The following is a 24,542-nucleotide window of genomic DNA, read 5'->3' on the forward strand; positions in this document are numbered from 1 at the left end:
CCTCTTTCCGGGTGAAGCGTTAAGCAGCAGCCCTAGAGAGAAGGTGCATTATTGTCTCTGATGCACATTCATAAACATGCATGCGCAGAAACGCTAAAGCAACATGCGCCTTGAACACTAAGTCAGTGTGGTGCATTGCTGCTTGCCATCTTGCACACAGCAAGTGCAGGGGGAATGTTTTGAACCATGGTAGCCTTTTGTCTGACACTTACGCATCATTTCCGTTAGATTCCTTGGCTTTTCTGTCCATGGAGAACGGGATATTGCAAATAAGTGAACCAACAGGGTAGAGCCTTCAGCAATGCAGGATAGAAGGCGGGTCTCCCAGGCAGTGATCAGTTGCACGAGAGCAAGTTTGTGACAAGCATGGATCTAATCTTCTGCAACATGAAGGGGATGTTGACTTTGTCCAGTGATCTACAGTATTTGGATTCTAACACCATTAACCTTGCAAATTGGGGCCAGTCCAGGATGCGTTTGCCACATGTGGAGCAAAAGGAAGTGGACAATAAGAAGTTTACTGTGGCCACAAGAAAATAACTAAGGGTGCTACCAGATGGTAGCTATTTTCTGGTGGGATTCAATTCCATAGAGGCAAATCCAACACCCTTAACAAACTACAATTCCCAGGATTCTCTGGTGGAAAGCACGACTGTTGAAGTGGCATCATGCTGCTTTAGGTGTAAGGTGAGAATTGGCCTCAGACACCCATTAGGCTTTGGAGGCAAAGAAAGATCGAAAAACCACCTGAGACCTTTGCTAGATTGACACCTGCAACCCATTGTCCTGCTTGGCTTTCAGTTTCTATATGCAAACTGACCCCATTCAGGAGTAGGCTATGGATACAACATGTTTCAGTGGCACAGCAACATATCTGGGATCCTTCTGTGTCATCAGAAGCTCCTCTGTTCTGAAACAGCTTTTCACAGTTTCCTTCGGTTTTCCATGTGTGAGTTAAAGTTTTCAGTCGGCTTGCTTTCCCTTTGTTTAGGGATTAGTTCCAGAAGGATTTTAAGAATGGCCTAAATAAAGGAGCCAAGTTGCTCACTGCGGCGCTCTCTCGATGCCTGGCTAGAGACTGCAGTCGCGAACGTGACCGGCTTCCAAGTCCGCTGAAGTATGCGCGGGGGAACTGCTGGCTCTGGTGACCTCTCTCAGTAGGGCTGCGCTGCCACCTTCTGGCTGGAGGATTGTACTAATCACAGATGTTCTAAAAGGGTGATTTGTGGTCTAGTTGGAACAGGGCCATTCTGCTACAGTGATGCTCTAGGCAGCACAATTCTTATACAAGTCCTGCTGAATTCAGTGGTGACAGCTGCCAAGTAAGTGTGCACAGGATTATGCTGTAGTGATCAGGGTGAGCTCTTGAAGAGCTCCAGCTCTGGATTTTCCTGCATTGAGCTGGGGGGGGGGGTTGGACCGGGTGGATCAACTCTACAATTCTCCCATTTCTTGTTTTATTTTAGCAAGTGACTCCAAAACATAGCTGTCAACTTACAGATTTGAAAATAAGGGACCAGCAGCCTCGAAAATAAGGGATCAGCAGCCAAAATAAGGGATCAACAATTACTTTGATAAAATACATATTTTGTTGCGTGCAAATGGCTTTAGATACCTATTAGGTCCTATAAATTACCATATAGCATATATTCAACACAAAAAACAGCAACAATTTGTTGTTGACAAAGCACAGCTGGACATAGTAAGGGCCCCATTACCTTCAGTAGCTTATTTAAGGGACATCATCAATAAGGGACAGCAGCAGGACATGGCCCTGGGATAAGGGACTGTCCCGCCAAATAAGGGACGCTTGACAGCTATGCTCCAAAATGACTCCCTCTCTCCTCCCAAATAGGAACTGTGACTGACCAAACCAGGACTTTCCCGATAAATAGTCATTTGGGGCAAAATATTTAATAGGGGAGGTAGAGAACCTTTTTCAAACCAAGCAGCACATACCAGGGATGGGTGCACCCAGTGGCAAAAGTTGGTGGAGCAACAGATACAGATTTTACCTCTGTACAGTAGGGTAGTTCTATAGTGAGGCACCCCTCTGTCATCCAGCAATAAAGCAATGAACAGGGTGGTGATACAACGACTACTGCAATCGACACAAGATAATGTCACCAAAGCAGCTATCTGTAAACAAACAATAAACGCCCATAAAAATGGCAAAAGTTGTTTCTTTCCCAAATAGGTGTTATCTTAAACAATAGCAAACACAGTAAATAAAGAGCTCACTTCTAATATATCAGTGGTTCAGTGCTCATTTCTTCTCTTTCCAAAACAGATCTTATCTTAAACAATTGCAAACACAGTAATAAATAGTCCACTTGTGATATACCAGTGGCTCAGTGCTCGGACGTCTTTCCAGTAATCAGACGTTTCGTTGCTAAAGAGCTTAGTCATCGAGCTTTGTAGTAAATAATATACAACTTAGGAGGTTTAACTAACTGTTCTCTTTCTATGCTCCTCCCGATGGAAACATGCAGATGGGGACAAATATACCCCTGCTTTAAGTCGTTTACATACTGTCTTCTCTTGTGTATTATTTGGGAAAGAAACTACTTTTGCCATTTTTACAGACGCTTATTGTTTGTTTGCAGATGGTGGTATTATCTTGTGTCAATTGCTATATTCAGCAGAGCAAGAGGCATTTTCAGAGTGCAAGGACAAAACTCTGAAGGTTGGTGCAGGTCTGGTGAGGGGGTGTGGCCTGAGGAGAGGGGGTGTGGCTGAGGAAGAGGAGGAGGAGCCTGAGGGGAGTCCAGAAATAGATGCCTGGCGGACAATTCTCTATCCTCACCTTCATTGCTCCTGCTTAAAATACCATTCCTCTTTATCTCCTGTCTCTAGAAACATCAGCACTCACATTCCCAGATAAAACAAAGGAAATCCAAGCATAAAACTCAATAAAACACTCTAAATGCAACAGATTACCTGCCAGGACTGTAAACTTTAAAAAGCTATGAACTGCTGCAAAAACTTTCCATTTTCCAAAGTCAGTAGGGGACTACTCTGCAGTAGCTGGTTTAAACACTTGTTTAGGCAAATGGGACATTATGCTCTCATCTTTATTTATTTTTTCAGTGATTAGATGGATACATCTCTTTATGCACTTGGATGCAAGGAAGAATTTAGCCATAGGAAACAATGAGTGTTTCTGTCTACAAACAAACCACGGGGCGCTTTCAAAGCAAGGTTGCAAATATGCCAGGATCACATTCAGAACATTTTCTGCCTAAATCATTTCTTTTGATACCAGAGAGGAATGCATGAATTTCCAAGAGTGAGAGCAGAAGGCTTGGGATTACACAAGTGGACCCTAAACACAAATTGGTTTTTGTTTGCTTAGGAAGTCGGGAAAGTTAATGATTTCCCATATGGACCTCAGAACCACCTTGTTTTAGGGGGAAATGCTGTATTGTATTGAATGATGCCATAGCAGCTGCTGACAAGGATCCACAACGCAGGTAGGCTAAGCTTTGCTTCCTATTGGGCATGATGAAGTACACTGATTCTCTCCGAAAAAACGGCAAGGCCATGTGGGCTTTAAAAAATACTTAAGTGACCTATGCTGCTGAAGAAAGAAAGACTGTGTTCTTTTGTTCCTCTGGTTTAAGAGAGCAACAGAGGATAATAGGCTGATTCACACATGCATGTTCAACACTTGATGTGTCATCATGTGATGGCTTCTCATTGGATGCCTTTCTGCATACCATGTGTGAACAACCTCCATGAAAAGGTAGTGTGGGTTGCCAACTTAAAGAACAGATGCCCAAGTTTCCTTCCCAAACGCTTCCTTATCCCCCCCCCCCTTTCTGTGTCGTGTCTTCTAAATAGGAAGCCTTTTCCTGGCTGAAATGTTGTTATGCTCACCCTAATTTCTAAGAGCAGAGAGATTTCGCAGGTGCCAACACTTACCTTGGGTTTGAGTCCCTTGGGATGAAGGTCACTGAACACTGTACAGTGGTGCCTCTGGTTACGAACGCTTCTGGTTACGCATGCTTCGGGTTATGAGCTCCGCTAACCCAGAAGTAGTTGCTCCTGGTTGCAAACTTTGCCCCAGGGTGCGAGCGGAAGTTGCGTGTCAGAGGTGCATGCAGCAGGAAGGACCATTAGCGAAAGCGCGCCTCAGGATAAGAACGGTTTCAGCTTAAGAATGGACCTCTGGAACGAATTAAGTTCATAACCAGAGGTACCACTGTAGTGTCTTTTTGAAATCTAGCTTTATTTGCAAATGTGTACAACCTGAGCATAAGACGGTAGGGCTAGCAATTAATACTACCCATAGCTTTGGTTTTGACACAGAGAGCAAGTGTGTGCGCTTTCACTGCTACAAGTTCCAGGCCTACCTAGAATGTTGCCTGCAAAGTTCTGAAGAGCTCTGGAATCATAGACTCATAGAGTTGGAAGGGACCCCAAGGGCTAGATAGTCCAACCCCCTGCAATGCAGGAATCTTAACTAAAGCATCCGTGGCCTCTGCTTAAAAACCTCCAGTGAAGGAGAATCTGCAACAACCAAGGGAGTCTGTTCCATAGTCAAACAGCTCTTCCTGTCAGAAAGCCCTTCCTGATGTTTCGTTGGAATCTCCTTTCTTATAACTTGAATCCATTGGCTTGGATCCTACCCTCCAGAGCAGCAGAAAACATGCTTGCTCCAGCTTCCATGTGACAGTCCCTAGCCCAGCTTGGGATCCTTTATTGACATTGTGCATTAGACTGTCTTTTATTGATCATTTTAATATTTAGCTTTATTTTCCTGTAGACTGTTTTGAGGTTTAATTACAAGCAAGCGGTATATAAATTTTCCAAAATAAAAATAAATGTGAAGATCTGAATTTAAGATTGGAGGGGGGGGCGGAATGAGAAACTGAAATTGACATGATGCACCCATTCCTCCTTGGGATTTGGCAAATAGTTCCACTCTATTCTGCATTGGACAGAACACACCTGTAGTACTGTGTGCCGTTCTGGGCCCCACAGTTTAAGAAGGATGTTGACAAGATGGAATGTGTGCAGAGGAGGGCAACCAGGATGATCAAGGGTCTGGAAACCAAGCCTTATGAGGAATGGTTGAGGGAGTTGGGTATGTTTAGCTCGGAGAAGAAGAGACTGAGAAGGGGATAGGATAGCCATCTTCAAATGTCACATAGAGGAGGGAGAAAGGTTGTTTTCTGCTGCTCCAGAGAAGCGGACACGGAGCAATGGATCCAAACTACAAGAAAGAAGATTCCACCTAAACATTAGGAAGAACTTCCTGACAGTAAGAGCTGTTCAACAGTGGAATTTGCTGCCAAGGAGTGTGGTGGAGTCTCCTTCTTTGGAGGTCTTTAAGCAGAGGCTTGACAACCATATGTCAGGAGTGCTCTGATGGTGTTTCCTGCTTGGCAGGGGGTTGGACTCGATGGCCCTTGTGGTCTCTATGATTCTATGATTCTATGAAATATCTGAAGGGCTGTCACATGGAAGAGGGAACATGCTTCTTTTCTCCTTCTCTGGAGGGTAGGACTCAAACCAATGGCTTCAAGTTACAAGAAAGAAGATTCTGACTAAACATTCGGGAAAACTTTCTGACAGTAAGAGCTGTTCGGCAGTGGGACAGTCTCCCTTGGGTGGTGGTGGACTCTCCTTCCTTAAGCAGAGGTTGGAAGGCCATCTGCCATGTATGATCTAGCTGAGATTCCTGCATTGCAGGAAGTTGGGCTAGATGACTCTCAGAATACAGCCATGTGATTCTATGAGCATCATCTCATTCATGATGCTGAGATAATAATCATATCTTAAAGCCAGCACTAGGGAACCATCACAGTTTAGATCTATTGTGCTGATGTCCTGCTTATGGGCTTCGGATTTGCATCTAGTTGGTTAGACAAGTACTAGATGATGCTCTTTTGGTGTTCTTATATCCACAGCAAGAAGGGACTATGATTGTCCATGATGGGGTGGGTTTGTTTCCATCAACTTTATTTTAGGAAATTAAAAGCGAGCATCCATATGCTATGAAATCTTGGCTACCAAAAGTCAAGGGCAGGGAGTCATTTTTTTTTAAGGGTCAGCTAAGGATTCAGCAGGGACACAGGTGGCGCCTTGGGTTAAACCACAGAGCCTAGGACTTGCCGATCAGAAGGTCCGCGGTTCGAATCCCTGCGACGGGGTGAGCTCCCGCTGCTCGGTCCCTGCTCCTGCCAACCTAGCAGTTCAAAAGCACACCAGTGCAAGTAGATAATTAGGTACCGCTCAGGCGGGAAGGTAAACGGCGTTTCCGTGCACTGCTCTGGTTCGCCAGAAGCGGCTTAGTCATGCTGGCCACATGTACGCTGTACGCCGGCTCCCTTGGCCAATAAAACGAGATGAGCGCCGCAACCCCAGAGTTGGCCACGACTGGACCTAATGGTCAGGGATCCCTTTACCTTTACCTTTTTAAGGATTCAACAGAAACAACTCCCTTGCACAGTGGTCTAACTTTGCCTAATGGTAGGGCTGGCCCTGAAAGCAACGCCCCACAGTCCAACTGCCAAGATGTTTGGTTCAAGACTTCCTCCCTCACTGCTCTACAGCATCCAGTAATTGGTTGCTCACAACACAAGACAACATGTGTCCTCCCGTCCCCCCCTGTTTCCACATTATTCAGCATTAGTATGAAGAAAAGCTCTTGGGATGAGACAATTCCTGACTCAATGGTTTTGAAGACCCCCACTTCATTCCATGTGAAATAAAAAGTACAGTGGTACCTCAGGTTACAGACGCTTCAGGTTACAGACTCCGCTAACCCAGAAATAGTACCTCGGGTTAAGAACTTTGCTTCAGGATGAGAACAGAAATCGTGCTCTGGCGGCGCAGCAGCAGCGGGAGGCCCCATTAGCTAAAGTGGTGCTTCAGGTTAAGACCAGTTTCAGGTTAAGAACGGACCTCTGGAATGAATTAAGTACTTAACCCGAGGTACCATTGTACAGGGAAAATGTGGTGTGTCTTATGTTAATGCGTTGAGCGTTCTCTTCTCAGGAAACGGGGAAATCACTGAAGATAAGAAATCGCAATCATGAAGGTTCCTGAGTCAGGAAATGTGAATGGAGTCGTTGTGGAAACAAAAGCAGAAGACCTGTCTAAGGAGGAGGAAGGTCCCAAGGAACTCACAGCCAGGACAAAAACCTCGTGCTGCAAAGGGCTGAAGGTCCAGTTACTATTTACTATTTACTATTATTTACTATTTTACTATTTACAGTTACTATTACTATTTCTTTTCTTTCTTTGTTTTTTTAAAAAAGTCTAATGTTTTCTGTTTTGCAACAGTCTTTTTGTTAAAAAGACACTTCTATTTGGAAGTGTATGGTTTTCATTTGATATCCACCACTGATAGGGTTGGGTTTCTGCCTTTTTCAGTTTCATAGACCTGGGGAGTTACTAAGCTACAGATGAGGAGTCAATGACTCTCCAGGTGTTTTCAAATTTGGGGGGTGAAGCTGGTGCCTGCGTAGCCACTCCTCTACTCACGCTATGCTTTCTCTTGTTCTCCTGAAAACATGAAAGGGGGTAGAGTTAATTTCAGGACATAGGCATCAAAGGAAGCCAACAGGGTGCCCTCCACATGGTGTTGGGTTCAAACTCCCATCTGTCGCAGCCAGTTTGGCCAATAATTAGGGGTGATGAGGGTTGTTGTCTTGTACCATGTTCCCCATCTCTGTTCTAACTCCAGATAACCCTGGTTGCACATCTTGTTGCTTTATGCATGAGATGCAGAATCACCGCATGGGAATCATTAACGCAAAGGATCGTTAGATGTCAAGGCTAGGTCTGTGCACCCTGCCAAGGCAGTTCCCAGACACGACATCATCATCACACGACAGCCTTGAGCAACTGCCAGCCACTCATGATGCAGGATCTAACCGCCACGCCATAAATATTTTTTCACGGGGTTCCCTGGGGACTAAGAGTGCAGTTTTCATTTCCCTCAGTGCCCCAAAGCATCATTACAACAACCTCACCCTAATGTGGGTCCCTCCAAGCATTCGGGACCACAACTCCCATCATCCATGATTATTGGCCATGCCAGCTGGGGCTGGTGGAAGCCAGAGTCACAAACATTTGGAGGGCACCACATTGGGGGGAAGACTGGCTTATAATGATAATCAACAAGGAACTGATCAATATGAATTTGCAGATGACATCAAACTGGGAGGGGTAGCTAACACTGCAGAAGACAGAATCGGAATTCAAGATGGCCTTAACTGATTGGAGAACTGGGCCCAAACTAACAAAATGAATTTCAACAGGGACAAATTTAAGGTTCTGCACTTAGGTAGGAAGGACCAGTTGCACAAATATAAGATGGGGAACACATGGCTTGCCAGCACTATATGTGAAAAGGATCTAGGGGGTCTTAGTAGCTTAGCCGGTGGCAACAGTGTGAGGAAGCAGGAAGAAAAGCTAATGCTGTTCCAGGCTTGTATCAAAAGAAGTATAGCGTCCAAATCAAGGGAAGTGATAGTATTACTCTGTTCTGCCATGGTCAGACCACACCTGGAATACTGTGTCCAGTTCTGAGTGCCACCATTTAAGAAGGATACTGACAAGTTCAGAGGAAGGCAACCATGATGATCAAGTGTCTGGAAACCAAGCCTTATGAGGAACAGTTGAAGCAGTTGGGTGTGTTTAGCCTTGGAAAAAAGAGACTGAGAGGAGATATGATAGCTATCTTCAAATATCTAAAGGGGTGACAGTAAAAGCTGTTCAACAGAGGAATGGACTCTTGTTCTCCTGAAAACATGAAAGGGGGTAGAGTTAATTTCAGGACATAGGCATCAAAGGAAGCCAACAGGGTGCCCTCCACATGGTGTTGGGTTCAAACTCCCATCTGTCCCACCCATCTGAGGGGTGGTGGACTCTCCTTCCTTGGAGGTTTTTAAGCAGAGGTTGGATGGTCATCTGTTGTGGATGCGTTAACTGAGATTCCTTGAGGTCCCTTCCAACTCTACGATTCTGTGATTCCAGGAACAATAACAAAACATATTGTTGAGCCTCACTTGTGGTGTGAAATATTTGAGAGGGAGGACTACCCACTAAACTTCCTAAATGGCTCTTCATAATACTGTTTCTTGGGCATGGCTTGATAGCTGCTCAAGAAGCATTTGCAGATGACTTAAGTTACACACAGCCTATCAGATCCTGGGAAAATACAGTTGAGGGACTACTTCATATCTCTGCTGCTGGAGCAGAGCCTAGTTCCTTTATTTCTTTCCGGGAGGAGGAGAAACAAATCTAGGGGTCATTGTAGTGGCTTAAGACCTGTCCTACACCTGTTTAAGACTTGATATTGAGGGACTACTCTGGAATCTAAGGATCTCAACATATCACAATTCTCATGGAACATCTGAAAGACGGCTTGTCTCCTGATATTTTTTCGTCCCAATAAACCGAAAAATAAACCTGCCTGAGGGTAAAAAGCCTATGACCTTTTGACTGCAAGCTCTCTTCTCCCTTTGCACAGAGAAGTCAACAGCACCCCAAAGTTCAAAACCCAATCCATGCTGTTTACTCACTTGTAACTATGTTATTCAAGCACTTCTAACTTTTAACCAGTGCATCAGGACTTTGTTTGTTTTGGGACCAGATGAAATACCAAGAGGGCTGTGTTGACAAAGCTGGAGACTATTTGGATAAACATTGAACCCAAGACTACCCACCTGAACTGGCAACGGAGAGAAATCAGCTCAAAACATATATTGGCTTCTGTTTTGCATAAGTGTCTGTGCCTCTCTGGGAGAGGGAATTACTAGCTTGCAAAATACATCAGAAGTGTGAATTGTGACAGCCAATCAAATAAGGATGTTGTAGCATTCTTGCATAGTTGAAATGCACCATCAATGATTGCATATAAAGAGTTTCTGACTTCCATCTCTTTGTCACACCGTGCCATTACCAAGAAATAGAACTCAGGGCAGGGCTATGCTAATGAGCAGGAGAGAGAGATTGATTCTCAGTTGTTTGCATTTTTTTTCTTGTGTTAACAGCAAGGCTGTTGGAGAGGATAGACATAACCCATTGAAATGAATGACCTCAAGTTTGTTGCATGCATTAATTTCAATGGGTCTACTCTGAGTAGGACTGACATTGGCTATAAGCCATCGACTACATAAAACTTTTTCTTCTGATGAATAAAGGGTTACTTCTGGAAGGACTTTGATCTCTCAGAGAATAGGGAAGCGTAGCTTCCATTATCCTGGAGAAAGCTCATTGATGATGTGACATTCCCCAATCCCACCTCCTTCCCCATCTTCTATTAGGCCTTCCTTGCTGCCCTGGCATTCACCTACTTCAGTAAAGTGTTTTCTGGGGCTATGATGAAAAGTTCCTTCACCCAAATGGAAAGGAGGTTTGGAATCTCTTCCTCTACGGCTGGCTTCATGGATGGAAGTTTTGAACTGGGTAAGTAGTCAAAGAGAAGCCATGCAGGAGGGGAGAAAGCCCTTGGAGAGGTGAGCTGAGTATAATGTGGATCACCATCTTCCATTCCTTGCTCTTCCTCACAACACTATATGCACCTTCTGGGTGAGAAAGGTTCCTTCTTGGTGGACGTTGATTCGAAGGATCATGAGTGATAGGGACATAAGGAGAGTCCTGCCGGTTCACAACAAAGGCCCATTGTCATGATTGGCTGGACACAAAGAAATGGTGCGAGGCAGCAGCTGGGGAACCCCCAAAGGATGAAGGCTCAGAGCCTGGGGATTGATGGTGGGACAATGATGAGTGGTCACAGGGAGAAGAGGGAGAAGTCTAGGAAGAAGAGGGCATTGGAAGCTGAAGAGATATCAGTGTTTAGTGAGTAGGAAGAGTCTGTGGCAGAAAGAAAGCCAGAATCAGAGGCAGAAGAAGGAAAGGAGGGAGGCAAGAGGCAGAGATGAGTCCAGCTGGTGAAGAAGAGTCAGGGTGTCACCCCCTCCTGCTGGGACAAGCTCCCCTCCCCCCTGGTCTCCCAGGACCAGAAGAGGCATGCAGAGGAAGGAGCCCAGACAAGCATACCAGCAGAGTCTCAGATTGCTTGGGAAGGGCCTGAGGGAGGAGGAGATTTAGGCAGCTGTAGGAAGGTGGGGAGCTTCAGCCTCTGCAACTGTTTCATGGGGCAAGACCCACCAATTGCTGTGGTCATTAGGACCCTTTGTGACAGTTGCAGGGAACCCGTGTCCCTCCTCATGTTCCTGGACTACAACTCCCAGCAGCCCCAGGCAGCATGGCCAGTGGTCAGAGATAATGGGAGTTGCTGTCCAAAAACATCTGGAAGTGCATCCGCACCGTAGGATGTGATGCAACAGCAATGGTAGCCAGTCATTGACCAACTGGGTAGGGAAACCAATTTTACCATAACTTTACTATCCCTGTTTCCTTGCAGCGCCCCCCCCCCCAAAGAACACCAGCAGGTTCTGAGAACAAGTGCTAAGTGATTTAGCAACGAATAAATACTCTATCATTATTTACGTTGTTTTCCAGGGAATCTGTTGGTGATTGCGTTCGTGAGTTACTTTGGGGCAAAATTCCATCGGCCAAGGGTGATTGCTCTCGGATGTTTTATCATGTCTCTTGGGAGTTTCCTAACAGCAATGCCTCACTTTTTCATGGGATAGTAAGTACAAGCGTGTTTACATTTAGTTTGTTAGACTGGCCACACCTCTGTCTCTGAAGGATATTATTTGAGATGCAGAATGAAACATATATAAAGATGAATGGTAGAGGTGAACATATATGTCCCTTTCTGGTTCATAACAATTTCAAATATGTATTGGGACATGTTTCATCCCAGTATAAACATTTCAAAACATGTTGGTTTGTATCCAATGCTGGTTCAACTCAGGACAGACACATTGAAATGAACGGCCATGCCTAACTTAGGTCCATTAATTCTATTGGGTTTACCCTGAGAATAACTTCATTAGGTACAAACCCTTTAATATTAAAATATGGGTTTTTGTACTTTTCCCAAAAAAGAAGAAGCTTGCGGCTATATTGCAAAATTCAGTGAAGTGTGAAATAAGAAGAATATAATTACATGTAGAGATACAGGACATTCACCACCTCTGCTGGTTCCGATTTAACAGACACAAATGCACCAAGGCAGCTTACAACAATCAAAACGCAAAATACAGTAAAAATAACATTGCCGAAACAATAATGAAATGTAGCAGATTGGATCCAGGCTAAAACTGCAATCCTAATCCTATTTGGTTATCCTTCTGATGTTGTCTGTGTCTGCTTAGAAATTAGTCCCACTTATGTCTTGGATAAGTGCTTTTGGTGTTTCTCCAAGATGGCCAGTGTCAGCTAGAGCTACCAAACTTCTTTCCAGCCACTTGGACTAAGCAACTCTTGACGATGCATTAAATTGTTCTGAAATTTAGGAAGAAATCCCTATTCTTTACTTCTCCTTATCTACATTGCCTATAATTGCAAATGGTCACCATGCTATTCCCACTCTCCAGTGCCAAGGCATCTCTCTGCATCTTTCTTCAATAATAATAATAATAATAATAATAATAATAATAATAATAATTTATTTATACCCCGCCCATTTGGGCTGGGTTTCCCCAGCCACTCTGGGCAGCTCCCAATTGAGTGTTAAAAACAATACAGCATTAAATATTAAAAGCTTCCCTAAACAGGGCTACCTTCAGATGTCTTCTAAATGTCATATAGTTTATTTATTTGACATCTGATGGGAGAGCATTCCACAGGGCAGGTGCTACTACCGAGAAGGCCCTCTGTCTGGTTCCCTATAACCTCACTTCTTGCAGTGAGGGAACTGCCAGAAGACCCTTGGCGCTGGACCTCAGTGTCCGGGCAGAACGATGGAGGTGGAGACGCTCCTTCAGGTATACATGACTAGGGGCTTATCCAAACTTGCTTTTATGCCACATTTCTAGGCACAGGTTCGTGTTTTAACACTCCTCATCCAAGCGCCTTTTTTTGGGGGGGGGGAGTGTTTCCTCCATGAAAACTTGCTCAACAATCTGTGGAAAACCCGAACTGCAATTTGCTCTGATTCAGCATTAAAGAGTGTGGTTTCTTGGAGAAAGCGGGTAGCTCATTTTGTCACAGAACCTTAAAGTGTGGACCTGTACCTAGAAAGGAACTGTGGGATGAACCTCTGATTTACCTTTCTTTTCAGTTATAAATATGAGACATTATCACGAGGATCTGAGAACTCGACATCCAACCTCTCTCCTTGCTTACTGAACCAAACAGTCCCAGAATCACCAGGGATGTCTGTGTCGGGTAAGGTTGTGCTTTCTCCATGGAAGTTTGTAAGTAGCCCATCAGAAGTGCTGGGGAGGGGGCAGAGATATGCTGGCCCTGATCCCAATATCCCTGCATTGAGCATGAAGGTTGGGCAGGGGAGCTTCTAATAGGGCTCAGTTGAATGCGTTTGGAAGCCTTCCAACCTTTCCATTCAATGTGGGGAGATCAGGGGTTGAACAGGCAGAAGCAGAGATTTGGGGAGCAGAGCCGGTGCCTCTACTCAGTATTTGCCCACTCTTGTTCTTTTGAACACTTGGAGAAGGCTAGTGTAAAGTGCTGGACTGTACAACAGGTAGCCCATTTTGTCAGGCAAAATGAGCTTCTGATCCCCAGACCGCAGTGTGGAGAAGTAATAATAATAATAATAATAATAATAATAATAATAATAATAATAATTTATTTATACCCTGCCCATCTGGCTGGGTTTCCCCAGTCTTTCTGGGTAGTTTCCAACAAAAGATTAAAAATACATTAAAACATCAGTCATTAAAAACTTCCCTAAAGAGGGCTGCCTTCAGATGTCTTCTGAATGTCAGATGGTTGTTTATTTCTTTGCCATTGGATGGGAGGGATTTCCACAGGGCGGACACCACTATCCCAGGAGCATAGGAATTGGACATCCCACCACCAGAACATCCTTGGTGAACATCTCCTGTTTGGGATTGCTTGGAGGGATATGTGTTCCTGTGCAAAAGGCATGATTACTTTCTCCTGCTATATTTGCTGTTATTTGCAGGCTGTGCAAAAGAAGTTGTATCTTATGCGTGGATTTATGTCTTGATGGGGAATCTACTACGTGGAATAGGTGAAACGCCAATAACTCCACTGGGCATATCGTACCTGGATGATTTCTCGAGAGAAGAAGACACTCCTTTTTATATTGGTAACGTCTCGTAGGGAAATCTCATCTCTAGTACTAAATAAAGTAAAGGTAAAGGGACCCCTGACCATTAGGTCCAGTCGCAGACGACTCTGGGGTTGTGGCGCTCATCTCGCTTTACTAGCCGAGGGAGCTGGTGTACAGCTTCTGGGTCATGTGGTCAGCAGGATTAAGCTGCTTCTGGCGAATCAGAGCTGCGCACAGAAACGCCGTTTACCTTCCCGCCAGAGCGGTACCTATTTATCTACTTGCACATTGACATGCTTTCGAACTGCTAGGTTGGCAGGAGCTGGGACCGAGCAACGGGAGCTCACCCCGTCACAGGGATTCGAACCGCCAACCTTCTGATTGGCAAGCCCAAGAGGCTCAGTGGTTTATACCATAGCGCCACCTGCGTCCCATGTACTAAGTAGTGCCTGACAAAAACAAAGGGAGATTTTCAAGCTGCAGCACTCAGATTTTGCACCTGCTCCTGAGTTGGATAGCATGTCAAAAAGCCTCTTTATAGTAAAATCTGGCTTTGGTCATCAGCAAAGTTAGAAGCATTTTGCATTCATGTTGTCTAAATTTGAATTTTCTGTCATCACATTTTGACTCACTCACAATTTGATTTTTTTAAAAAAAACTGCTTTGACCTGAGAAGTGTACAATTTCTTCAAAAAATTCTCAAGCTTTGGAACCAAATGAGGTAAAAAGTCATAAAAACAGTATCACAATGCTTTATTACTCAGGAAAACGTTTGTGAATCTCTTTAAGATTCACCAGTTCTGACAGAGTTCCCCCTTGCATTATGACACCTGCTGAAGAACACTATCAATGTATGTATGTTGATAAGGCTGCAACCCTGTCACCACTTACTTGAGAGTAGACTACATGGAACTCTGTCGACCTGACTTATTAGCAGACACGTGTAGAATTGCACTGTTAAATGTGTGTTTGGAAATGCAAGTTTGATCCCAGTTATTCATAATGTGATTCTTTAAACTAGGTGAAATATACTCGGAGTCGAGAGTGGATTTCATGCTCTTTATTCAGCTCATAGTGGTGAGGAGGAATGGAAGTTCCCCCAGAATGTCTGCTTTATATACATTATTTACACAATGGGCCCCATGTGATTGGCTAATTCCGGGATTCACCTGAGGGCCAATCTGGTTGCAGATTCACATCCACCTGGAGCTGGATTGGGTGGCTCCTGTGGACCAATCAGACTGCTGCATTCCGAATCCTATTGAACTCAGTACATAACAATAGGGCTGTGCTAACTTTTCATCCGTGAAGAGTGGTCTTTCAAGGGGCATGAAATATAGGATATCCCATCCTGCTCTGCAGTCCCAACCTGCTCTGAAGCTTGTGTGCACTAGAATATACTGATAATATTTTCTTTATAACTTCAGGCTGTTTGCACACAATAGGAATGATTGGCCCAATGGCTGGATTCCTTTTGGGATCTCTGTTAGCCAGACTGTATGTTGACATTGGCTTCGTGGATCTAGGTGAGTTGCAAACTGAAGACTGGTGATTGTAACATGTGGCATGCAGCATAGCTTGACTTACGGCTTTGAATCATATGGAGCTGTGAGCTCTGTAGCCTTCACATTTGGATAGCTCCCAAGCCCAAGTGGGATGCTTTGGAGTTCTTGTTATTAAATATACCAAGAAAAAAGCACACCAAGAACTCAGGCCAATATAATTTTCAGTAGTGGGAGATTACGAGCTCAAACAGAGATTACAAACTCAAACTCATAAGGATACGTATAACACAATAATTCGTTACAGAATTAAAGATAAGAGTTTATGAGTAGAGGTAGGTCTGATGAGGCCCTAAGCTACCGAAGGTAATGGGGCCCTTTAAAGGTCCAGCTGTCCTTTGTCAACAACAAATTGTCGCTGTTTTTTGTGTTGAATATATGCTATATGGTAATTTATGGACCTAATAGGTATCTAAAGCCATTTGCACATAACAAAATATGTGATATTTTAGGGAGCAGGCTAGCAGCGGGGGCCATTACTTATATCATAGGAGCCTACACAACACAAAACACTGTTGCTGTATGTAGGTTTTATTTTATTTGTTTTTTATCTTATATTTTGGAGATGTACATCCAGTTTTTTTCTTTTAATTTTTTTTTTTGGGGGGGGCCAAGTGAGTGGGGCCCTAAGCTATAGCTTGTTTAACTTATACGTAAATCTGGCACTGCTGCCAGCATTTGTACACAGTTATTTCCCATATATTCAATAAACGTTCCCCAATCATCTCTAAACATATGTTCTTCTTGTTCTCTCATTCTATATGTTAAGTCTGCAAGCTGCACATATTCTGTCAACTTAAGTCACCCTTCTTCTTTGGTTGGGACCTTGCTCGTTTTCCATTTTTGGGCTAACAAAGCACGGGCCGCAGTAGTGGCATACATTAATAACCTTTTTTGACACCTGGGAATTTCAGTCTGAATTATCCCCAACAGAAAGCACTCTGGGTTTTTTGGGGAAAGCGCTTTCTCCCTTTTCGATTCTTACCATGGATAGTTGATGAACAGACTTTGACCTATCTCTTACTCTAGATACAGTAACGATAACTCCGACTGATTCTCGCTGGGTTGGCGCATGGTGGCTGGGCTTTTTGATCGCTGGCGTCTTCAATCTGATTTCCGGCATCCCTTTCTGCTTCCTGCCTAAAAGCCTGGACAAAGAAGGAGCGAGCGATCCTGAAAAGAAAAAACTGGAAAGTCACGCTGATGAAAGCCATATACAGAAGCCTGAAAGTCAACGAGGAGCTCGCTTCTCAAAACTGAAAGGTGAAACATCTGCCCTGGCGGCCCAGGACCTATTCCATGGGTCGACAAACTAAGGCCTGGGGGCCAGATCTGGCCCATTTACCTTCTGGATCTGGCCCATGGACGGTGCAGGAATCACCGTGTAGATCAGCATGGGGATTCTGATCATTCGGGCTGTGCCATTTCCCCCCCTCCCTCACACACACTATGGCGGCGCCTCCTCCCTCCCTCCTCCTGGCTTCTCCCCGCCCTGCCTAGAGGGGGAAGGGGGCTGGGCTTTGTTGAGTGCCATTTTAAGCAGACCCTCTCTGGAGCCAGCCCTTTCGCGCTGCTCATTGTCCCGCCGCCAGCTCATCCGGTGCTGTGGAGAAGGGAGGGGAGAGTCTTAGAGGGGATTCCCCCCCAAAATATAGTCCGGCCCCCCACAAGGTCTGAGGGACAGTGGACTGGGCCCCATGCAATAAAAGTCTACTGACCCCTGACCTATTCAGTCGTGTCAGGCTCTGTCAGTTGAATGGAGAAGGGGAAGCAGTTCCAGTGCAACAAAGGAAGGCCGTTTGTCAGTGGTAGGCAGGGATGTTAGAGAGAAATAGAAATGAGAGAGGAAATAATAATAATAATAATAATAATAATAATAATAATAATAATAACAATAACAATAACAATAACAATAATAATAATAATAATAATAATAATAATAATAATAATTCAGGTTTTTTTCATAATACAATGCAATTAAAAACAAACCAAATAAAAGCAAAACCAGAAAAAAATGAAAAAAATGCTAGTGAGCTGCAGTTTTGCAACTTACTGCTGCCGCAGCTCAGAGATACAATTAACAGCAGCAAATAAACTAGGATATCAGTTCATGACTGGGTAGTGACTCTCATGGGTCCAAATGTTTTCATTTCTTTGAATTTGATGTTTTATAACAACAACAACAACAACAACAATAATTTATTATTTATACCCTGCCCATTTGGCTGGGCCTCCCCAGCCACTCTGGGCGGCTTCCATAGAAACCAAAAATACAGTAAAATATCACACATTAAAAACTTCCCTGAACAGGGCTGCCTTAAGATGTCTTCTGAATGTCAGGTAGTTGTTTATCGCTTTGACATCTGCTGGAAGGGCGTTCCACAGGGCGGGCGCCACTACTAAGAAGGCCCTCTGCCTGGTTCCCTGTAGCTTTGCTTCTCGCAATGAGGGAACCGCCAGAAGGCCCTCGGCGCTGGACCTCAGCGTCCGGGCAGAATGATGGGGGTGGAGACGCTCCTTCACGTATACTGGACCGAGGCCGTTTAGGGCTTTAAAGGTCAGCACCAACACTTTGAATTGTGCTCGGAAACGTACTGGGAGCCAATGTAGGTCTTTCAAGACCGGTGTTATATGGTCTCGGCGGCCGCCCCCAGTCACCAGTCTAGCTGCCGCATTCTGGATTAGTTGTAGTTTCCGAGTCACCTTCAAAGGTAGCCCCACGTAGAGTGCATTGCAGTAGTCCAAGCGGGAGATAACCAGAGCATGCACCACTCTGGCGAGACAGTCCGCAGGCAGATAGGGTCTCAGCCTACGTACCAGATGGAGCTGGTAAACAGCTGCCCTGGACACAGATTTGACCTGTGCCTCCATGGACAGCTGTGAGTCCAAAATGACTCCCAGGCTGCGCACCTGGTCCTTCAGGGGCACAGTTACCCCATTCAGGACCAGGGAATCCTCCACACCTGCCCGCCTCCTGTCCCCCAAAAACAGTACTTCTGTCTTGTCAGGATTCAACCTCAATCTGTTAGCCGCCATCCATCCTCCAACTGCCTCCAGACACTCACACAGGACCTTCACCGCCCTCACTGGTTCTGATTTAAAAGAGAGGTAGAGCTGGGTATCATCCGCATACTGATGAACACCCAGCCCAAACCTCCTGATGATCTCTCCCAGCGGCTGCATGTAAATGTTGAAAAGCATGGGCGAGAGGACAGAACCCTGAGGCACCCCACAAGTGAGAGCCCAGGGGTCTGAACACTCATCCCCCCCACCACTTTCTGAACACGGCCCAGGAGGAAGGAGCGGAACCACTGTATGACAGTGCCCCCAGCTCCCAGCCCCTCCAGATGATCCAGAAGGATGTTATGGTCGATGGTATCAAACGCCGCTGAGAGATCCAGCAGAACTAGGAAACAGCTCTCGCCTTTGTCCCTAGCCCGCCGGAGATCATCAACCAGTGCGACCAAGGCAGTTTCAGTCCCATGATGAGGCCTGAATCCCGACTGGAAGGGATCCAAATGGTCCGCTTCTTCCAGGCGTGCCTGGAGTTGTTCGGCAACCGCTCGCTCAATCACCTTGCCCAAGAATGGAAGATTTGAGACTGGGCGATAGTTGGCCATCGTGGCCGCATCTAAAGATGGTTTTTTAAGAAGCGGTTTAATAACCGCCTCTTTCAGCGGGTCTGGGAAGGCTCACTCACGGAGGGAAGCATTCACCACCCCACGAAGCCCATCGCCCAGTCCTTCCCGGCTAGCTTTTATAAGCCAGGATGGGCAAGGATCCAGGAGACAGGTGGTTGGTTTCACTCGTCCAAGCAGCCTGTCCACATCCTCGGAGGTAACAGATTGGAATTGATCCCACTCAACTTGACTAGACAGAACTCTAGCACTCTCCCGCCCCGCCCCTGCTCCCACGGTGGAGTCTACTTCTTCCCGAATCTGAGCGATTTTATCTGCAAAAAACTTTGCAAAATCATTGCAGGAGAACATGTTGCCCATACTGGGCCCCGATGTTGCAGGTGGTTCCGCTAAATTGTGAACCACCTGAAAAAGTCTCCTGCTGCTGTTTTCTGCAGATGCAATAGAGGCGGTGAAGAAATTCTTCTTTGCCGTCGCTATCGCCACTTGGTAGGCTCGACGTGGAGCTCTAACCTGTGTCCGGTCAGATTCGGAATGAGTTATCCGCCACCGGCGCTCTAGCCGTCTCAACGATTGTTTCATTGCCCTCAGATCCGTGGAAAACCACGGGGCTGTCCGGGCTCCATGCAATCGGAGAGGGCGCTTCGGAGCCAAACAGTCAATAGCCCTGGTTAACTCCACATTCCAGCGGGCCACCAGGGAATCAGCTGAAAGGCCATCAACATGGGATAAAGCATCCCCTACCACTCTCTGGAAACCATTTGGATCCATTAAGTGGCGGGGGCGGACCATCCGAATTGGTCCCACCTCCCTGCAGAGGGGATGGGTCGCAGAGAAGTCCAGTTGCACCAGGAAGTGATCTGACCATGGCACTTCTTTCGTTTCGCTTTTACTTAGTGTCAGATCACCAACATCCATAGAGGTAAACACCAGGTCCAAGGCATGTCCAGGGCTATGGGTTGGGCCAGACTTATTCAGGGAGAGCCCCATGGAGGCCATGCTTTCCACGAAGTCCCGAGCGGCCCCTTGTAAGGTCGTGTCGGCATGGATGTTAAAATCCCCTAGGACGACCAAGCTAGGTGTCTCCAGGAGAACATCCGCCACGACCTGAAGCAGCTCGGGCAGGGAATCCTTGGTGCAGCGGGGAGGTCGGTACACCAAAAGGAATCCTGTACTGCCCCTATTGCCCAACTTCCAGAACATGCACTCGGAAAACTGGGTCTTCCCAATAGGACGCCTGGTGCAAACTAATGACTTCCTAAAAATCACTGCAACCCCCCCTCCCCGCCCACATGACCTGGGTTGCTGTGCGTAAGAGAAACCTGGTGGACAAGCAGCGGCAAGGACAGGCCCATCTGCTTCATCCAACCAAGTCTCTGTTACACATGCCAGGTCAAGTCCTCCATCCATGATCAAGTCATGGATGGCAGTGGTCTTATGAATCATTGACCTGGCATTGCACAGCAGCACCTTCAGGTCATGTGGGTATCCCTTGCTGATTCTAGTATCCATCCGGTCAGGACCAGACCCGGAGGCAGGAATAGTCCTCAGACAACGACTAAACCTGCCCCCTCTGTAATGACATAGTCTAGTCTTAGCGTAACTCCTCCTCCTACCCGTGATCACTGAGATCGGTAGTCCCAGTGCATCCCCCCCCTGTGGAACATGCCCCAGCCATTTTGTGGGCTGGGGCCCACTCCCCAGCAGCCCTGACCCCTCCCCCTAAGAACAAAATAACACCTTAAACAAACAAACAAAACCAATAAAACAATACAAACAAACAAAAATGTAAAAATTACAAAAACATCAAAATAAAAAAAATAATTCCCCAAGCCCAACCAAACATCCATCCCACCCCCACCCCCCACATACAAAAAATCCAAAAGAAAATTTTTAAAAACATTTTTAAAACACTCTGTGCCCCTCCGGCAGTAACAACTGTCCTAGTGAGGCCTGTCAGGCCCCACCCTAGGCCAGGTGGTAAGTGGCAAGAGCAGGGCCCTCAGGAACTCACTCAGGGGAGTCCTCCTGGGCAGCGGCAGCAGGCAACAAGCAGTCCTTGTGAGGCTTCAGGCCCCGCCCCAGGCCAGGTGGTAAGTGGCAAGAGCAGGGCCCTCAGGCACTCACTCAGGGGAGTCCTCCCGGGCAGCGGCAGCAAGCATAAAATGATGTGCAGATCATTCATAAAATGTGCAGGTCTGGCCTGCACTAAGCACCACATCTCTCTCTCTTTCAGAGTTCTTTACGTCCCTGAAGAGAACACTGGGCAACCGAATGTTCTTTATGTTATTGTGCTCATCGTTGTTGCAGTTCAGCAGCTTTATTGGTTACTTAACATACAGCCCGAAATACATAGAGCAGCAGTACGGTCAGCCAGCGTCCAGGTCTAACTTTGTAACAGGTGAGTCCTGCGTGTGTGTATTAATGAAAGGGACTTGAGCAGTAAATCTGCATAGTAACTGGCCATTGTGCACATTCACCAGGCCTCATGATGAATGTGCACATAACCCTTCCTAGAAGAGGGTGCTGTGTACATTTCCCAGTCAATATACATAACCTCCAACAGGCTTTGGGCACTGTGCATATCTTGAGTGATCTTTGTACATTCTCTAGCCAATATGCCTTGATTTGTGGGAGGAGGTGATTGGTTTGTTTTGGTTCTTGTTTTTATTATGCATTTTGTGTTCTCATTTTGTATTTTTATGTTGTCAACCACCCACTGACCTTTGGATGAAGTACTCAGATGAAATTTCATTAACAACAGCAGCAGCAGCAGCAGCAATAATTGCCAGTCGGTATTGGGGAATGTGCATATTTCACATGTGTTTTGTACATTCTCCAGGCAATTTGCAGATTATCCAGTCAGTATGCATGCTCTCCAAGAAACACGCAGTCTTTGTACCCCAGGCTGCTTCTGGAACACTGCCTAATCCTCATGGCCCACCTGAAGAAGTAGGAAGAAGGCAGTCCAGCCCCTTTTCACCACTCTCTGTTGTTCCCGATTCAGATTACTTTTGTATTTCTCCCACTTGTGTCTAACAGGAGGTTAAGATCTAAATCTACAGATTTAATCCGCAATCCATTTCCCACGAAGAGGAGGAGCAATACTGTATTCTTAATGTTGGTCCTTTCCCCCTTTTAACATTTCCAGGGTATCCTTTCAGTCTCCCCACCCGTTTGCTGTCCCTGTTAAGTCATTTGCAATGTGTGTGGGGGGGGGAACAGGACATGATCCTTATTTCCTTCTTTGTCTTTTATTCCAGCCGTCACAGCCATACCAGCAGTCTGCCTTGGTATATTCCTAGGAGGCTTCATCATGAAAAAATACAAAATTGGCATAGTCGCTGCAACCAAAATGGCATATGTACTGTCATTTCTAGCATTTGTCATTTCGCTATCCTACTTAATAGTGGGCTGTGAGAACCGCACAGTGGCTGGATTGACAGTATCTTATGATGGGTATGTGATACAGATGCACTGTGTGTGTGTGTTGCAAAGATTGGTACGTAGCTTTGGAGGTACATTGGTACCTCGGGTTACAGACGCTTCAGGTTACATACGCTTCAGGTTACAGACTCCGCTAACCCAGAAATTGTGCTTCAGGTTAAAAACTTTGCTTCAGGATGAGAACAGAAATCGAGCTCCGGCAGCGCGGCAGCAGCAGGAGGCCCCATTAGCTAAAGTGGTGCTTCAGGTTAAGAACAGTTTCAGGTTAAGAACGGACCTCCAGAATAAATTAAGTACTTAACCTGAGGTACCATTGTATTCCTGGATCCGTCTTTGCCATTGGAGGCCCACATGACCTTGGCAGCTAGGAGTGTCTTTTACCAGCTTCCTCTGGTACGCCATCTATGATCATATCTGGCCAACGTGGCCATTGTAGCATTTGGTAACCTTGAAATGGGACTTCTGCAATGTGCTCTGTGTGGAGCGGTCCTCAGGCCTGGCCTGGAAGCTCCAGCTGGTGGGAAATGAAACAGCTAGACTGCTGGTGGGAGCAGACTACGTGTGGCACCTCTGCTAAAACATGTCCACTGGTTCCCCAATGTGGGATTCCCAAAAATAGACCAGAGGCAGTTAATATTTCATCCAGAAGAGCTTTACTGCTACTGAAGGCAAATAAGCATAACGGTCACGAATCCAATACATTCAGGATTGGCACTGTCCGTAAGAAATCCAGTTGCAGCAGACTTAACTTAAATTTACAATAAGTTATAATAAGACTAAACCATAACACTAAGCATACTGTGTACAGAACACCACACCAGAAGGAAAAGAGACAGAAAGAGTAAGTGAAAACGCAGGCTCCTTTTGGCCTTACTTTTATAGTCAGCATGACCTTGACTGAAGATATAACAAAAGCAGTTTAAGCCAGCTGTGCTCAGCTTCTCTGAAGGAATAACCCAAACATCATGAACCTTCTGCTTGTTTCTTTTACGCAGAGAAGCTTCCAGAACCCTCTTGAATTAATTAGAATAGGAAAGATCTCTACACATCAGATCAGTACTTTCTGTACCTAGAAATGCAAATTGACAACTGGGCAGGGGAGGCCCAACACATTTTGCCACCTGAAGCAAAATGGGGAGTTGCTGGCTCCACCTCCTCCTTCCCCCTACTGAAGCCGAGGTCCTGGTCCTCTCCTCGCTTTTCTGGCAGCAGAGGCAGCAGGTGGGCTTGGTGGCAGGGCAGACACAGCAGTAGGGTTTGCCACCTCTGGATCCCAATGGAATCTCACTTCCTAAGACATTCACCTCAGTGTGCCTAAGGGTAATGCCAGCTCTGCTACCAGGCCAGGTTCAACGTTCTCATGTTCAGAGACAAATTTCTGCACAACCTGGGTGGGTCCAGGGTACCTTAAGGATCCGTGAGATCCTCTGGAGGAGAGCTGTTTGCTGTTCCCTGTGTGTCATGGACTGGAGGGACACAGAAAAATGGTGGGAGGAACTAGCTGAGGAGCTCCTGAAGGAAGAAGGTTCAAGTGATTGATGGTGGGACAACGAAGAATGGTCAGAGGGAGAAGACTGGGGAAAGGGGGTCTGGAAGCTGAAGAAGCAACAGGGTTTAGTGAGCTGAGAGTCAGTGGCAGAGAGAATTCCAAATCAGAGGCAGGAGCTAAAGCAGGAGAGGAGGGAAACCAAGAGGCAAAGATGAGTCCAGCTGGTGAAGAGGCACGGGTGTCTCCCACTCCTGCTGTGACAAGCTGCCCTC

The 24,542-nt window shown here is 45.9% G+C and overlaps 1 protein-coding gene and 1 long non-coding RNA gene across 2 annotated transcripts in view; one reads left to right on the plus strand and one right to left on the minus strand.

Annotated features, from left to right (window-relative positions):
• On the minus strand, window positions 1–4,091 carry LOC310743179. The gene is made up of 3 exons (XR_014538858.1): window positions 3,925–4,091; window positions 2,242–2,297; window positions 1–32 (listed from the first exon to the last, which is right to left on the minus strand). It is a non-coding gene; the product is annotated as an uncharacterized lncRNA (long non-coding RNA).
• LOC310742920 (solute carrier organic anion transporter family member 1B3-like) overlaps window positions 3,333–24,542 on the plus strand; it is a 27,524-nt gene continuing 6,314 nt past the window's right edge. The window contains exons 1-10 of the mRNA XM_083572769.1: window positions 3,333–3,473; window positions 7,006–7,174; window positions 10,284–10,425; window positions 11,485–11,617; window positions 13,157–13,263; window positions 14,024–14,170; window positions 15,562–15,660; window positions 16,726–16,959; window positions 21,571–21,735; window positions 22,598–22,793. Coding sequence (XP_083428895.1) covers window positions 7,043–7,174; window positions 10,284–10,425; window positions 11,485–11,617; window positions 13,157–13,263; window positions 14,024–14,170; window positions 15,562–15,660; window positions 16,726–16,959; window positions 21,571–21,735; window positions 22,598–22,793 — 1,355 coding nt within the window. The 5' untranslated portion in view covers window positions 3,333–3,473; window positions 7,006–7,042. The remainder of the gene's footprint in view (window positions 3,474–7,005; window positions 7,175–10,283; window positions 10,426–11,484; window positions 11,618–13,156; window positions 13,264–14,023; window positions 14,171–15,561; window positions 15,661–16,725; window positions 16,960–21,570; window positions 21,736–22,597; window positions 22,794–24,542) is intronic.

Source organism: Podarcis filfolensis (genome assembly GCF_964270895.1).
Source record: "Podarcis filfolensis genome assembly, chromosome: 10".
Classification (NCBI taxonomy): Eukaryota; Metazoa; Chordata; class Lepidosauria; order Squamata; family Lacertidae; genus Podarcis; species Podarcis filfolensis.